Source organism: Chanodichthys erythropterus, chromosome 22 (genome assembly GCF_024489055.1).
Source record: "Chanodichthys erythropterus isolate Z2021 chromosome 22, ASM2448905v1, whole genome shotgun sequence".
Classification (NCBI taxonomy): Eukaryota; Metazoa; Chordata; class Actinopteri; order Cypriniformes; family Xenocyprididae; genus Chanodichthys; species Chanodichthys erythropterus.
Window position 1 is genome coordinate 19,476,433 of NC_090242.1, and position 17,842 is coordinate 19,494,274.

Here is a 17,842-nt window from a genome sequence, read left to right on the forward strand (position 1 = left end):
GAAGTGATAGTGAAATGTGTGTGTGTGTGTTAATGAATTCCAATCAGTCGTAAATGGGACGCGCGTGCACGCTCATTCTCAATTACCATAAATCCCGCCCATTAAATCTGACTGACAACTATATATGGGCATCATATTATGACACCAAACGAAGGATTTTGGCCATTTTATAGGACACAATTTCCATAACAATTAAGGGGCCATTAGTTTGCCCAGCCCTATTGAAATAAATTAATTATTTGATTAAAGTGCTCCGTTTGCAGACGCTATTACTGGCTCTCACAATAAAAGTAAAAAGAAAAAACGTATGTAATTACTATATATAATATTTTTTTCAAAATGCTGTGTAAATATGTACCTTATTAAGGTGAATTAAAATGCAGCCTCATTAATGAGCAAAACGTTCGGATGTTAAACGCACTATTTACGCATGGCTGGGAGCAGGTGTAGATTTCTTTCGTGCCAACTAACATTTGGAAAATACGAACATTTTAATGAATCCGAAAATGTACGCCAGAACCACTTTACACCCGATTTACACAAAAATCCGTTCTGCTCGTGTTTCATGAATGAGACCCAAGGAACATAATGGCAGTGATTGACAAGCCAGAGGGCCAATCAATTGGCTGATGTTTTTAAGGCCCTCCCTCGTGCACAGATGATGTATATTAATATTATTCCTTTCAGTGCACCTAATAAATAGTCTTTTATCAGTTAGTAAAGACAGTTTCAAGCAATATTGCAAAAATGTATAAAACAAAACATCCTCTTTAGCACCTTTAAGCAGCACCATGTATGATGAAACCAACACCACTGTTTATGTGGGAAAAATGGGAATAACATTGTGGAGATTGCCATAATTCCCGTTCTTGCAACTTCTTTTAGATAGATTTTAAGGACTGTAGTACTTGTAGGTTTGCATGTATCAACTCTTTGACAACAGCTTCAAATTTGTCTAAACTAATCAGTATTCAGAAATCATAACTATCAGTTTTACAATATTAGTTTTACTTTTTGAGTCTTGTTTTCAAGTCTGTTATAAAATAAAGTTATTTTTGCATTGACATCAAGCAAATCATTCATTTATGAATAATCTTAAGTAAACAGGCATATACTCGCCTATAGACTATTTGCACACTTTTTTATAATTTGAAAGTGTTTAGTATTTTGTTTTTATCATAAGCCTTTTTAAAGATGCTGTACACTATTTATCTAAGTAACATTGCTGAAATATGTTAACATTTGAACGTTTAGCCTCATGACAGATCTCTGACAGATTCTAAAGAATTTAAACAAACAGTTTAAGTCTAAATGGTGAACTAAAATATGTTTCATGTTTAAAAGAATCATTTCCCCAACATTTATTCCAATTTAAAAACATTTAAAGAATCTTATAGTATTTAATGCAGTTGTAATTTTTCAGTGTAAACGCTATGATTGTCCTTCTCAAACCATTATCTTGAGTGTTATGGTTTACAGTGTAATAATTTAACTACATCGGTTGTATGAATGCATGGACAATGTTGCACCGATACAGGTAAAAAAATCTTTATTGAGTCACAGGTCATGTCCAAAGTGACTAAATGCAATACAGATACAATTCCTCATGCGGCCCCTGTCATCACTGCAGTGCACTGGAAATCTGACCAAAAACAAAGAAACAGAGAGAGTCCAGAAGCAGAGGATGGGTTTATGCCAAACCATCATCCACATCAAGCAAAAAAATAAAACAAAACAGTCTTGGAGTACTATCAGCTACTTGAGACAGTTAAAAAGACCACAGAACAAAAAGTAAACATATCAAAGAACAGAGAAGCTGCAAATATGTACAAAGTGTCAGGTACAGAAAACATCTCAAGGCTCTAAATACATCGAGACTGCTTTTGGTCACGAGATATAAGGTTATGGCATATTCAGATCACAGCAACACTCCTCCTTGCATATGTTGTGTAATTGTAACCACATAACAATTGTTAGAAACTGTCTTTTACCAGATTGTGCAGGTAAGAATTTTTCATTGTAGCTTAGAATGAATATCTATAGTTCGTGAAACTTTTCCCTTTAACTGCTAATGCTTCTTTGAAAACTCTTTGACCAAACTGCTACTCCATCCCGATGTATTATACAGTTTTATTTTTTATCAAAAGCACCAAAACTGATATGAACAAAGATGTTACAATTACAGCTGTAGGAATAAAGTAAACTTTTGGCATACATTATGTCTGTAACTGCAATAAGCCTTTAAAACAAAAGAGAGGAGTTTTATTGTTAGCACTGCCTAGACGACACTAAAAGCCACTGGAAACCATAAACGATGTCAGACAAGTAGCTTAGCAACTATAACACAATGAATTGTTTTAATTGCCGTTTTAACATTTGCAATTTTATGCTGTACAGAAATAAACATGAAATAGTGGATGTTCAAGAGATCCTTCTGCCACACAACACATTTCATACATGGAGGTTTGATTTGACATCAGCAAGTCAAAGTAAGTATTTTAGGTGTTTGTGAAACCTCTTTTTGGCCAAATAATGGATTGAAGCTGCAAATTGCTAATGGAAATGACAAAATCAGGCAGAGAAATGTAATACTCCAAACGTTTTTGTTAAAATGGCCACTTAAAATGTGCCAAAGGCATTCTGCTGGCTTCAGGAAGTGTGCAAACCATCACTGATTCTACAAAACTTACAGGAAAAGGACATGAATGCTCTTTGTCCTAACAGGTCTGTGGATTTCAAATAAAGCTGCCTAGATTTACAGTTTTGCTGGATGCTTAAACTGATGAGTGAGAGCTGGCGGCAAGGCAGAGAGAAAGTGATTGTTTTAGTGCACGTGAGTGGAGAGAGAGGTGCTGTGTTAGGAGAGGGTATGACGGGGTAGGGCGCTTTCACCAATCCTCTTGCCAAGCCTTGATGTCAATGTGAACAGCGCTGCATGAACCTTTTCAAATGAAAAACAAAAGTCTCTTCCCCCCTCCCCACAAAATGAATAGTACAAAATTAATTAAAAAAATAATAATAAAGTAAAATAAGCTTGAGGCTTAGCAGTCGCTCTTCCAAAGTTTGATGGTTTTGTCATTTTCTAGTGCTGCTGATGCAATGATATTTTCTGTGGGGTGACATGCAGTGGAGATCACCACATCTACAAGAAAAAAACAAAACAAGATGAGATTATTATTTTCAAACTACAAAGTGCAGTTATTAAAAAATTCAGAAAAAATAAACATCTTCCTTACAACAGCTTTTTTCCATTTAATTTCTTAAAGGGTAAAATTTCTGTCATTAATTACTCACCCTCACGTCGTTCCACACCTGTAAGACCTTCGTTCATCTTCGGAACACAAATTAAGACATGTTTGATGAAATCCGAGAGGTATATGACTCAAGCAATATAATCACCACTTTCAAGGTCCAGAAAGGAACTAAAGACATTGTTAAAACAGTTCATGTGACTACAGTGGTTCAACATTAAAGGGATAGTTCACCCAAAAATGAAAATTTGATGTTTATCTGCTTACCCCCAGTGCATCCAAGATGTAGATGACTTTTTTTCTTCAGTCGAACGCAAATTATGATTTTTAACTCCAACCGTTGCCGTCTGTCAGTCAAATAATAGCAGTGATTGGGAACTTGAACAATAAGAGTCGAAAAAACTTCCACAGACAAATCCAAATTAAACCCTGCGGCTCGTGACGGCACATTGATGTCCTAAGACACGAAACGATCGGTTTGTGTGAGAAAACGAACAGTATTTATATAATTTTTTACCTCTAATACACCACTATGTCCAACTTCGTTCAGCTTCCGGCTAGTGAGGTCTGATCGCGCTCTGACAACGGAAGTGATGTCTCGCGCTCATTGAAGTATATGGGCGAGACATCACTTCCGTCTTCAAAATGCGTTTTTTGACCTCACTCACAGGAAGCTGAACGAAGTTGGACATAGTGGTGTATTAGAGGTAAAAATTATATAAATAATGTTCGGTTTCTCGCACAAACCGATCGTTTCGTGTCTTAGGACATTAATGTGCCGTCACGAGCCGCAGGGTTTAATTTTGATTTGTCTAAGCAAGTTTTATTTACTGTTATAGTTGAAGTTCCCATCTACTGCTATTATTTGACTGACAGACAGCAGCGGTTGCAGTTAAAAATCAGAATTTGCGTTCGACTGAAGAAAAAAAAAAGTCTTGGATGCCCTGGGGGTAAGCAGATAAACATCAAATTTTCATTTTTGGGTGAACTATCCCTTTAATGTTATGAAGCGACAAGCATATTTTTTTTGTGCGCAAAAACAAAAATAATGACTTTATTCAGCGGTATCTTCTCTTCTGTGTCATTCTCATACGTTGTTTACATCCAACGCTTCCAGGTTCTACTTCAGAACGCAGACTCATTATTGGACGGCTCCTGTGTCAGCATCACATGCATGCTTCGTACTGCTCACGTGATCAGCTTTGGCCAATACTGAGCAGGCATTCAGACATAAACATGTGCTTCACTGTGCTTACTGCATCAACTGTGCATGGATAATGACAGGGAAGAGAAGGAATAAAGTCGTTATTTTTGTTTTGTCTTTTGCACACAAAAAGTATTCTCGTCACAAGGTTGAACCACTGCAGTCACGTCGACTGTTTTAACAATGTCTTTAGTACCTTTCTGGACCTTGAAAGTGGTGATTATATTGCTGTCTATAGAGGAGTCATATACCTCTCGGGTTTCATCAAAAATATCTTAATTTGTGTTCTGAAGATGAACAAAGGTCTTACGGGTGTGGAACGAGGTGAGTAAATGACAGAAATTTCATTTTTGGGTGTAAATTTTAACATGTAAATATTTGTATGAAAAACCCCCCAAAAACTTTGAATTGAATTCCAGAAATGAAATAACGAGTCCCTCCACTCCACTTTTCCTTTTCCACAGAGGCACTTGCAAGTTTACAAACATGTCTGAGGGGACATATGGTTTGCCACTATAAGGACGATCAGCTGTCCTTCCTGTATCCCTCTAGCACTGTCTTAGGCGTCTTACATTACAGACATTGCAGTTTATTGCTCTGGCCACATCTGCAGTCCACATGCCTCCTGCAGCAGAACTATGGCATGTTCACTCAGGTAAGCAGGGACTCTGGGCATATTTCTTGTGGAGTCAGTAGAAAGACCGTTTTAATGTCCTAAGTTATTGGAACTGGGACATTAATTGTCTAGCACCAGTAAACTGTTAAGGTGATGATACACGTGGCAACTTTTTGAGCAATATTGCTGGGCAATGTTGCCGTCAACGGGCAACCTGATGAGACACAGGGCAACAGACAGTTGGCAGCAACTAATCAGAGAGGAGCAAATCTATTGCCAACCCAATAAATACCTTATTATAGGCACTTTATTTCAACTTTTCAAATATTTTCTTCATTTTTATTCAAAATAAATGCCTTTCCGATCTGATTTGTGATAGAAAAAGGGAGAAGAGTGAGTTCAGCAAAAGGCGGATTCGAACCTGCGTCGATCGCATCAAAAGCTACATTCATGTGCCAAACGCCCTACAGCCTACGCTACTACAGACTAGGCATGGGACGGTATCAAATTTTCATGTTGCGATTAATTGATGAAGCTTTTATCCCGGTATACGGTATTATCACTGTATTAAAATAAGTTGCAAAACCATTTTGTCATAGTTTAACAGGTTTAAGAACTCTTTTTGTAATAAAACAAAAACAACTCTGACTGAAATTTTCAAACAGATTAAAATGCAAAAGAATTAGGCTATAAAGAACAACAGATAACACTCTACTTAATGCATTAACTAAGATTGAGCAATAGCTACATTTGATACAGAAAGTGTTATTTTTTGTTAATGTTAGTTTAGAAACACAACTGATCATTGTTAGTTTTATCTCAGGTACATTAAATAAGTTATTTTAATTTTTGTAATGTTATTAAACAGTAACTAAGAAATTAACATTAATTAATAATAATAAATACTTTATAAGTATATTTTTATTGTCAGTTTACTGATAATGAATTAACATGTTAGCTAATGAAGCTGTATGTTTTCAAAGTTTTACTGAACAATAACAAATAATCTGAACATTTCTAATAATTAGGGCATGTTGTAGTCCTGATTAAAATATAAAAATGTTTAGGTTTGAAAATAAATATCCTTTTAAGTCTTTTTTAAGTATTCAGTATTTGGTGCTGTAATGAAAAACACTGAGATTACAAAAAAAATGAATGGCTGTTTGAAGCATTTTAAAAACTTCACTAGCGCAGTTACTTTGTTTGCACGGTTTCCGTGGTAACCGCTGCACGCTGCTGTTCCATCAGCGCCCTCTGCTGTCAGAGAGTGAACGCGCACTTTCATTCAGCTCGTCTCCTTCACTGGTTCCGCCATGTGCACGTTGGGATTGTTTACATCTGAGCGTGTGTCCTTTTGACGCAGAATACAGCGGTGTTGTGCATTTTATATGATTGATGGGTAAAGTATTCTTAATTGCCTTATAAAAATATTAATAATTGGTAATAAATTATTATTTGCGGTATTCTGAAGTGCCGATATCGTGCATATTCATTATCGCGATTTATTGCATTACCGAATATCGGCACAAGTCTACTACAGACGTTAAATTAACTCCGTCTTTTTAGTATTTAACTGAAAACATTCAGTGGCTTGATTACACCTTACATGCATTACTTTGGACAGTTGTTGGTATTTCAAGCAATATATGAGGTAAATTCCCTGTTTTGGGTTGACGCATGACAAATTACTAGCGTAAAAAGATACGTTCACACTCTTTTTCTCCGCTCCACTGCCGCTGAGAGGCAGTCATCTCGTTTGAATTTTTTTCTGAAATCTCCGAACCAGTCACGTGATCGGCTGCTAACATTCTGATTGGAGGATCTCAAAAAAATTGCCCACAACCAATCTAACGTATCCAGATATAAATTTGTTGCTCATTCTCAATGGGAAAGTGCCCAAGCAACGTTGCTTGGCAACATTGCCCGGCAATATTGCTCAAAAAGTTGTCCCATGTATCATCACCTTTAGTGTCTTAGGGATTGTTCCACAGGGGCATGTGCAATAATTCTTCAGTTCAGTGAACAAGCATGAAAAATATTGTTTGAACCTTTTCCAATAATGATCTGTAAAGCTTATTTGGATTTTATAAAATTATCTTTACAATACATTATCCTGAAAAAGGGATGTTTCTTTTTTCTTTTTTGCTGAACTTGTATACGTGTATGTGTGATGATAATTGTGCAACAACTAAACGCCATTTTATGGAGTAAATGATTAAATATGACAATCAAAAAACAAAGAATTACTGAAATAAAAGCAATTTTCAAATTTAGCACTGCTCAGCTGAAGCTATTAGCAGGTAATGTTTAAACTGCTCCTACCTGTGTGCCCCTGTAGTTTCTGTACAATCTCCTTGGTCTGAAGGTTCCAGATATAGACCATGTTGTCCTCTGAGCCAGAGACTATCCACTAAAAAGAAAAAAAGAAAACTCTTTCAAAATGTAAAATCACTTTCGGCAATAATAGTTTAATACTTCTGAACAACACAAAATTCATGATTTTGCTGATAGCCTGTGTTAGTGCGTTATGGTAAGCAACCGTTTAGTATAGTGTAAAGCCTACATACCTTTCCACCAGTCACGGAGAAATTAGCAAATATGCAGTACTTCTCATTTTTATGACCAGTATAGGTTTTCAAACACTAAACAAGAGAAAAGAGTATTGTTATACACAGACTGAGCTTTTTTTATAATTAAACATTGCACAAACTAAACAGAAAAACTCTAACCTTTCCTTTGCTGTAGTCCCAAAGCTTCAAAGTGCTAAAACACACACACAAAAAAAAAAACGTATGAGTCTTTTCAAAGGCCATGGATTAATATAAATTACTACTTCGTGACTATTCTCTCTCTCTCTCTCTCTCTCTCTCTTTCTCTCTTTTCTTTTTAAAAGAATGAGCAGCAAAAAAAAGGCTCAGAATAAAAGGAAGTCTATGACTCACTTATCCAGAGTGGCAGCCAGGATGTATTTGCCATTGGGGGAGAATTTCACAAATGACACAGGTGGGTTGTCATCATCTGTTAAATATTTGTGAATGTATACATTATTTATAATGCCTGTATATCAGGGGGTAAGCAACCTTTCTGCCATGAAGTCCCATTCTTAAGTTAATCCACCCCCTCCCCCATGTATAAATGCACATAAACATATTAAATATTCTTAATGGCTAACATAGAAATAGTGCAGAACCTTAAATATATCTGAAGCAATTTATTATAAAATTGTTTTACATTTGTCAAAATCCTTTAGTTTGTTTTCAGGTTTAAATTAGACTTTGAAGGCCTATTTACACCTGGTCATTCATGAGTTTTAACTTATCGGATAGCCATCCATTTTGTTAAAACTGTTCCATTTACACTTGGCAACTTAAATGTGTCTCCGCAAAAGGAATATAAATCTAATCTTCAATTTCCATGCTATATTCAAATTTAACAGAGTTCAAACAAGATATGAGCTTCATTTTCTTTATCGTCAGCCAATTTCAAGATCAAAGACTGCAACTGGATAAAGAGCGGCATCAGCACTGGTAGGATCATTTAGTGTCACTACTTTTAATGAAAAGGACTGCATGTTGAATTTCAGGATTTGACGCTGTTTACACGTCGGCTCAGCTACTCCTCCCCGATGCGTGTTGAAGTTGCCCTGTCATATTTGGGTACCGAAAGCCGCTATAAAACACACTCTTGCATGTTTAGCTTACCATTTTAGGAGAAGTAAAATTTCAACAACCAGATGCATTTTGTCCAGGTTAATTTGGACAAATGCGAAAAAAGGCCCTTTTCACAACTGGATAGCTATGCAATCAGAGCAAACACACATGAAATGACCAGGTATGCATGAATGAAGTTTCCACATGCATCAGTCATTCCGTTTGTGTAGAATGTTTAATACAACTTAATATACTTTGTTGAATATCTCAGAAATTTATAGCATTGACTATGAACAAGCTGTAAGCTGTTAGTCAGTAACTTGTGTGCGCGTGATGCACTAATGGTTTGTCAGAGCTGCACTCTTTCATTGACTTGTGCAGTTTAATTCTCACACTTTAATAGTATTTATAATGTATAACTTAATAAAACAAGCTGCGTTACTATGAGGAATGATTACCTCAAAAAGTAGATCTGTATGCAGGTACGAGGTACATTATCTGAATGAAATACATACACCTCTCCCGTGATTACCGCTCTGCGTGCCCTAGGTTGCCTACTGTATATGCTTTCTTTGAGAAAAGCTGGATGAAAATAAATTTGTGCTCAATTGAGGTGCATAATTTTTCATTCAATAAGAATACATGTGCATAAATTATAATGAAAACAAATTTAATCAAATGAATCCCTTGATGCACAACAAAAAAGTCTGCCTCAACAGAGGAGGCAGACCAATTTCAATGCACAGCATCTCAAATGTTGGTTTGATCATTCTGGAATTCGAGAGCCAATGTCTGTCATCAAAATGATTGTGTATTAGTGTTGTCACGATACCAAAATTTTGACTTCGATACGATACCCAACTTCAGTATCACGATACCGATACTTAAACGATACTATGGCAAAAACCTAAAACAGTAGGAAAAGTAAATAAATAACATATGACAGAACTGTGGCTAGTGGTTTCCCAAAGTAACTAGCCACTCAGCATTTTTATTGGCCACAATTTTGATGTTGGTAAATTACATTTTATATGATTAAAGCTGACTTTTTTATGCTTAAATTACTTTGAGTCATTTTACTTGATTTAGAAGATTTAAAACACTTTCAAACTTTTAAATGCAGACTGACCACCCAAATCAAGATTACATTTTATATCAGCTGGTATGTACAGGTGGGCAAGAGGTGGACAATGTATGAGCATGAGCTAGTATGAGAACAAGTTATTTGTGTTATGCTATATAAAAGAACAAAGAAGCAAATTACAAAAACAGTAGTAAATTAAAAATAATCTTTTTTCAGATACACTAGGTTTATTTAACATATTTAACAGCTTTTGTTGTTTGATTAACATTAATGATGGACAGGCCTATTTAATTGGGCTGCTGAATGCATGGACGTAACTGACAAATATCCAGTTATTACCCACCTGTTTACGTCCACTTAAGCCATAACCGACTGTATTCACGCGAGATACTCCACATGATGGACATTTAGACATCTGTGTGCACGTGTATTTGACTATTCAGACGCGAGGAAAACTGATCGCGCGCGCGACAGACAGAGAGAGAGAGAGAGAGAGAGAGAGAGAGAGAGAGAGAGCGCACGCGAGAGAGCTCTTCTGTTGTGTGTCATTCAGCGCAATTCCGCCTATCCCTCCTTCACTAACTGCATGTAAATAACGAATTGTGTGATTGGATTGTAATTTTGTGCTACGACGATCTTCGACGACCATTTGGCTGTAAACTTAAATTATATTCAACTCGCCAAAGTGGCTAGTGGGAGTGGCTGTCATCAAGCCCTGCATGTAAGTGTTTTGACAGTGAGAATATTGATTACTGTAAATAATTAGAGCAATGTTATTAAAGCATAAATTGGTTTAATATAATTGTATAGTCCCTTCACATATTTGTTTTTTAAAATTAATTTTATTTTAGCAACCAGATATCACTTATTAGACTCAATAATACACCTCTTTGCGGATGTCTGCTTGCATGAGTAATATAAATAACACTCATTTAATTTTTGAGAGCATAAACATAACGCTGGTATCACATTCACTAACCTGTCGCTCTTTAAATTCTCTGTACAAATCGGGATGTTTGGCAAGTTGGATGCTCCCTTCGCTTGCGTTATTTTGTAACGTATTTTGCAGACGGGCTTTGTGGTGTCCGTGGGCTTGCCCTGACTGTCGGCAATGTAAGCAAAATAATGCCATATTTTGCTTTGTGAATCTGCGGTTGCGCAGTTGACAGGAATAAACACGCACTCAATGTGCCTCAGAAGCAGCGCGCTGCACACACACTGCTCCCTGCTGTCGCACATTAGGAAATACAGCTGGCATTCAAAGTACCGGTACTAATAAAATGAAGAACCGTACCGTTTCTAAAAGCAGGGTATCGCGATACCTTTCTAGTACCGGTATATCGTGCAACACTATTGTGTATAATGAATGGTACCAGGCATCAGGATGGATGATAACACGACAGCATTTGTTGCATTTCACCTGTGAGCTCTGAGCTGCAAGTCATTTATTATGTACGAAAAGAGAGCCAAGAGTGGCTTCTCCAATTGCAGCAACTTTCATTTTTATTACAGATATTTTGCGGCAATTTCCCAAAAAGTAAATATTTTGTTACCTTGAACACATGGGATGAAAACGGTGCTTTATTCACAAATGTTTTATGCGATATTCTAATTTTGTGCATAAGTTAAATTCTCAACTTTTAGACAAATTGTTGCCTTTAAAACTAGTCTGAACAAGTTATTTTATATAAAACAATGGTCCACTTACCGATAAGCGTTTTAAGGCACTGGCCTGATGCTGTGTCCCAGATACGGCTGTTTAAATGTCAAAAAAGTGGGTATGGTTGTTAGTTATGCATCTGACATTCTGACATCTTCTCAAAAAAAATTTCACAGCAAAAGCTCACTTACCAAAGTCCATCATAACTGCTGGACACAATCAATGAACCATCTCTGTTGAAATGAACCTAAAATAAAAACAAATACAAATTTACAATAAAAAAAAAAAAAAAAAAAAAATTATATATATATATATATATATATATATATATATATATGATCATCATAGGTCAAGTTAAAAAACAAAACAAAACAAAAAACACGTACCGCAGAGACGGGATCCGAGTGCGCTGGCAGCGTCTTCAGACATTTCCCCGTTTTCACATCCCAAATCCTCACGCTTTCATCAAACTGTCGTGGAGATATTAATTAGCATGTTGTATGCCTGAATTAACAAAGTTTTAAAATGACAAATGATTGTGAATGGACTTACAGATCCAGATACAATGAGATTGGACTGGGGGTTGAAGTTACAGCAAAATACGTAGTTGCTGTGACCCTTCAGTGTCTTTAAACACTTTCCCTGGTGATATAAAAAAAAAAGAAAGGGGAAAGGTCCTGAATATGATAAATTGTGCTGTAATAAATTGAATCTTTTTTTGTATTCCCATCTGTCTGAAAATAACTAACAGGATGAACATAGGCTCTATATATTCAATGCACTTGATTTCAACAACTCAGATGCTTTACATTGTAAATTAAAAGGTTCAGCTTAGTGATGTTGACTTACAGAGCTCACATCCCAGATCTTCAGAGTCTTGTCATCGGAAGCTGAGACCAGGAGGTTGGAGTCAGAGGACCATGCCACGTCTGAGATGCCCTACAGGTGAGAAAAAAAAAAAAAAAAAAAAAAATTAGGTCACATAAACCTCATACAGTAAAAGTAGCACTACTCTGAGATCATGGATCTTTTGAGATACTCACAAGTTTGTGTCCAGATATCGTTTTCTCAAACTTGCCATCATATGCACCCCATATTTTTATCAACTTATCAGCAGCTGGATGACAGAGGACAAAAAAAAAAACAAACAAATAAATTCATTAAGCTTAGCTAATAATTAAATTCAAGTGTTGAAATAAAAAATAAATTGGGCTGCAATTACAATAAAATTGAAGCAATAATATAGCTTAGTGCGATTTTAAAATCTCAAAAGGCTGCAATTTAGTCAGATGCACTGTGTCTTTCAGAGTGAAGTGTACTGTGTCCATTTACAAAGGCTTGGTTTGCAGTAAATGCTGCTCCACACAAACTACCACTCTGCATGTCACTTATAACATGCATTTAGCAACACAATGTGCACCAGGACCACTTTATTTTCACATTTGCATAATTTCCAACTTGTTTTGCTATAAAGATTATAAACATTACTGTATTAGTGCTGTCAATTGATTAAATCACACATTTTTTCTGTAATTAATCATGATTTAAAACATTGGAGTTTTTAAAATTTTTGTATTGTAATAATTTCACAGTTACTCACCAAATTAATGTACAAAAGACAAAGGCAGTATATTTTCAAATGTTTCTTTAATGGCATCTTTCTATGAAAAAAGGCCAGTATCACCGATACTAATACTGGTACTGATGTCTCTACGAATGTAATGATTTTTTTTAAACATTAATTATAGACATTCAACATTACAGTATAACTAAAAACTATAAATTTCAACATATATTAGGCTTTAAAAAATAACAATTTAACTGAATTTAAAACAATATTCGCATAAATATCACGCGCTTCAAAAAAATTGGACTAAACCGCTCAATTTATGTAGATTAATTTTACGACTTCTTTATGAACTTTTTGAAGCGTCAAAGTGTCAGTTGTGTAGCTGTCTATGGAGGGACAGAAAGCTCTCAGATTTCAACAAAAAGATCTTCACTTGAGTTCCGAAGAGGTTGTCTTACAGGTTTGGAACAACATAAGGGTGAGTAATTAATGACAATTTTCATTTTTGGGTGAACTAACCCTTTAAACCATTAAAAGCACAGTTACATGTGACATTAATCACAATGGGTTTATGTGAAGATTGTTCACTTAAATTAAAAGTTGTTATTTTTAATTATAAGCCTATTAAATGTTAAAATAGATAGCTTTCACTAGACTTTAATGTTGAGTGGCTCTAATTAATGGCAAAAAAAAAGTCATGTAAGAGAGACATCAGTATCAGTACTGGAATCAGTGATGGAGTCCTTCATTCACAGTGCTTAGTTAAAAAAAAAAAAAACACGCCATTAAACAAATATTTAAAATATACTATGTTTATGTTGTTTCTACATTATTTAGATTCAATGTGAAAATATTACACAAATATATTAATAGAAAAATATATTAAAAACTTGTGATTAATTACAGAAAAACATGTTCTTTGATAAAGAACAACAATTATTTGAAATAGAATATTTAGTAACATTATGAGTGTCTTTACTGACACTTTTGATCAATATAATGCATCATTGCTAAATGAAAGTATTAATTTCTTTTAAAAAAATAAATTAAAAAAATCTTACTCAAGCAGCAAATCAGCATATTAGAATGATTTCTGAAGGATCATGTGACACTGAAGACTAGAATAATGATGCTAAAAATTCAGCTGTCCATCACAGCAAAAAATTACTTTTTAAAATATATTCAAATAGAAATCCGTTATTTTAAATTGTAATAATATTTCACAATATTAGTTTTTTTTTTTTTAAACAAATAAATGCAGCCTTGGTGAGCATAAGACACTTCTTTTAAAAACAGGAACCCAAACTTTTGAACAAGATTTACACAAGTACATTTCTGTCTTCATTTTTATAAGTTTACAATAATAATAATACATTTATGTATAAATATAAATATTTTATGTCAAAGGGGTTTGACTGACAAAAGCAATTTTGAGAAGCCCTGTTTTATATGCAACAAATATTCTATACGAGTATGAGTGCTGTATTATTACAAGTACTTACATGAGCTGGCGAGCCACTCCCCACTTGGACTGAACTTGACAGAAGAGACTGCTTTTGTATGACCAGCCAGTGTGAATTTCAAGGTGTAGTTTGGCTTCACAGGTGCTGACTGAGATGGAGCAGAACACACATCATTAATGACACAATAAGGATACAAGATATTGTCACAGATAAGCACATTTTAGTTATAAAGCTGCTATACCATTTATATACCGGTATATCTGTTACACAACATAAAAATCATCCAAAACCAAGCCGAAAACTATGGCGCAGATGGACGTTCCCAGCAATGTTTTTACCTTGCTCTGGCTGGCAGAGGCAGCTGATGCCGGCTGTGTTTTAGTAGCCTCTGTGTCTGGTTTCTTCTCCTCAGTTGCCATGGCGACCAAGTTAGAGAGAAATGGTTCACAGAAGCAAGTTCAACGTCAACCTGACTGTCCAACAGAGAAGTACTGATGAGTGTGAAAGTCTTCTAATTTGGCCAATAAATAAATAAACAATAAATAAATTTGACTTGACTTGACTATATAGGCTAACTGGTTGGTTTTCACAAAATCTATCCGGTATGAATATCATACAGTTCTGCATACGTTTGTATATTTACCTTGGCAAATGTACTTCTTGCAGAATATGAAATACCTAAAAGCATTTTGTACTGTCCTAATTAAGCTATTTAATGTGGATCTGTTACAAACCAAATAGTAACATAATACATTTAATTTACAATCACATTCAAATATCCACATACTTAAAATTACATTTTAATATAGTGTTTTGGCTTCTCGGCATCATTGTCCCTAGTTTGTCCAGGGTTGTGAATCTGCCCCACTGACAAAAAGCCTCCATGTGTACAAATGTTGATTTCCCAGCATGCTCTGTTGAGCTTTTTCCCACTATATGATGTTGAGATCCCAACTTTACCACTGTGGACAATTGCAAAATAAAGCACCTAGGGTACGTAAACGAATAAACAGAATAATTAGATCCATTTAAATTATTATTATTATTATTATTTTACATAAATAACATGAAGAACTTGTACAATTTTGCAATCTTTCACATTCTGGAAGGAGCACATGCTGTTTTAAGCACACCTATACATGTAAACACAATGTACATGACCCATCTGAACAAACAATTTGTTAATTGTACACTAATGATAAAAGTAGTAGAAAACAGGTAGACTCCACATCTCCACAACATGCATGGCAAGACTGTTGGCAATGGGACATTGACCCAAGTCTAAAATCATTTGAATGAACACCAAAGCTAAAACGTAGATATAATTTACAAAGCTCGTGTCTGTGTCAGATCAGTGAAAACAGCATCACTGTTAGCAGCTAGGCTATCTGAGAGACAGGGCCTCAGAGAAACGATGGATCACCTGCAGCACATTTGATCTAAGTAATTTACACATCTTCGTGTTCAATTCATGGTTTTGCCGCGATCGTTTCAGTCGCCCGTCCCATCCCCCATAACATAAACGTACAAATTGATGAATGTCTTTTCTCTGCTCACATGTTTCTCTCTCTACCCATACATTCAGACAACAAAAGCAGCGCGTAAAATCACTCACCAGCGGCAGCTGAGGAGGTAATAAGAGCTGCTTTGGGCTTCTGGTATGAGTCCACTGCTGGGTTTGGATGGAGATTTGTTCATTAATCGCTCGCCAGGCCGTTTTGATCATGCAAAGATCAAGTGATCGTGCTGAATACGATGGTGGATGAGCACCTCTTCACCGCAGGCTCAGGCGGTAATGTGGCAGTGACAACAACTCCGCATGCGCAAACCTCAACGGCAGACCAAGAGGGACATTTTTTCAAACGCCTAGCCAGACCGTACAGTGCACAATATTTTGCAAGTATTTTTGATCGTTATAAATATTTTAATTATTATTTAAAAAATGTAGCTATATATATAGTGTCATTAGCATTACCACAGTAATATTATAAGTAATTTTTGACCATATAAGAACTATTTCAGATATATTAAGTATATAAATATTTTTCTTATGTGGTCAAATATTACTTATAATACTACTACAGTATTATAAATACGGTATTACGGGTTTTCAAATTGGGTACAGTGAGTGCTATGGGGGTGCTCTAAATAAATAAATAAATAAATAAATTTGATTTAAATAAATAAAATAATACAGTATGCTGTAGCGAGTAGGTGAAAAAAACAAAGAACAAAGTAACATATAACTTAAAGGGATAGCTCACCCAAATATAAAAACTGTCATCATTTACCTCAAGTAGTTCCAAACCTGTATGATTTTCTTTGTTCTGCTGAACACAAATTAATATATTTGGAAGAATGTTTGTAACCAAGCAGATTTGTGTTCAGCAGAACAAAGAAAATCATATATATTATATCATACATTATATTTGGGTGAACTGTCCCTTTAATATAAACAAAATACACTAGTCAACATTTGAAGTGGATCAAAAAAGTTCATTAAAGTTGTCCTAAGAAGAAGGTTTTAGGACAACTTTGATGAAAGGTTTTGATCCACTTCTAATGTTGACTAGTGTATTTTACAAATGATATTTTACAGATATTTATATATATTTTTTATTTTTATGTACTTTTTTTTTTTTAATAAATTGGGTCTTTTTATTGAACAATATATAATTGCTTTTAAATTTTAGGACTGGGGTCACTCAGTGAGGATGGGGGTCTGTGTCAGGTGGCATAGCCATCATTTCAAAAGTGAGGAAGACAGAAATGTCAAGTGTAATACTATTTTTTTTTTTCAGACCTATGCCTAATTAAAAGCTTTTATTTTTTTTTCTTATCTTATCTATTTGATGGATCCGAAATGGTCAATATTCATATTCATGCATTTTTATTAATATTTATTTTTAATCATTTATGGCTTATGATTTAGCAGTTTTACTTTTGCTTTCATATATTCATGTACTCCTACTTTATATATTAATTCTTATGATATTTCCAAGTATTTACTTGTTATTGTACCCTTATAGTTATTTTATATTTAAGAGACTATGCTTGTTATGTTCAAGTGCTCTTCAAGTGCTCCAGTGTGACAGGTTTTGGACGCCTGCCAAGTATTACAGAAGTGATGTTTTTCAGAATTATTGCTCATTTGAATCTGATCAAAATATGTCTGCTGACATTTGCAAAATTCCCTATAAGGGATAAAAACAACTATTTTTGACACTGGATCAGTAGATGACGTAATGGGTGAAATTAACCTTTTCTTTTAGAACAAAACATCAATTTGAGTGGGATGTAAATTTTTGCTCATGGTATAAAGCTGACCAAGTCATTGATAATTC

At 35.0% G+C, this 17,842-nt stretch overlaps 1 protein-coding gene across 2 annotated transcripts; it reads right to left on the reverse strand.

Moving 5' to 3' along the window:
* Window positions 1-1,540: 1,540 nt before the first annotated feature.
* wdr5 (WD repeat domain 5) lies at window positions 1,541-16,294 on the reverse strand. 2 transcript variants are annotated; one of them, XM_067375465.1, is made up of 14 exons: window positions 16,114-16,294; window positions 14,837-14,967; window positions 14,538-14,646; window positions 12,509-12,582; window positions 12,315-12,404; window positions 12,018-12,107; window positions 11,852-11,935; window positions 11,657-11,712; window positions 11,514-11,560; window positions 8,014-8,089; window positions 7,801-7,834; window positions 7,639-7,713; window positions 7,394-7,481; window positions 1,541-3,142 (listed from the first exon to the last, which is right to left on the reverse strand). In XM_067375465.1, exons 2-14 carry the CDS (start codon window positions 14,915-14,917, stop codon window positions 3,042-3,044), a joined length of 1,005 nt encoding a protein of 334 aa, XP_067231566.1. In that variant the 5' UTR covers window positions 14,918-14,967; window positions 16,114-16,294; the 3' UTR covers window positions 1,541-3,041. The 2 variants fall into 2 exon arrangements, with proteins under 2 accessions (XP_067231566.1, XP_067231565.1); XM_067375464.1 differs by having other exon boundaries at window positions 14,837-14,971.
* Window positions 16,295-17,842: the final 1,548 nt, after the last annotated feature.

Bases quoted from the DNA above. Each gene is read 5' to 3' on its own strand.
- wdr5 (XM_067375465.1), bottom strand. From the start codon at position 14,917: ATGGCAACTGAGGAGAAGAAACCAGACACAGAGGCTACTAAAACACAG. The intron at 11,936-12,017 runs GTAAGTCCATTC...TCTCCACGACAG, and splicing joins ATCTCATTGTATCTGGATCT to TTTGATGAAAGCGTGAGGAT. The intron at 11,561-11,656 runs GTAAGTGAGCTT...ACATTTAAACAG, and splicing joins AGCAGTTATGATGGACTTTG to CCGTATCTGGGACACAGCAT.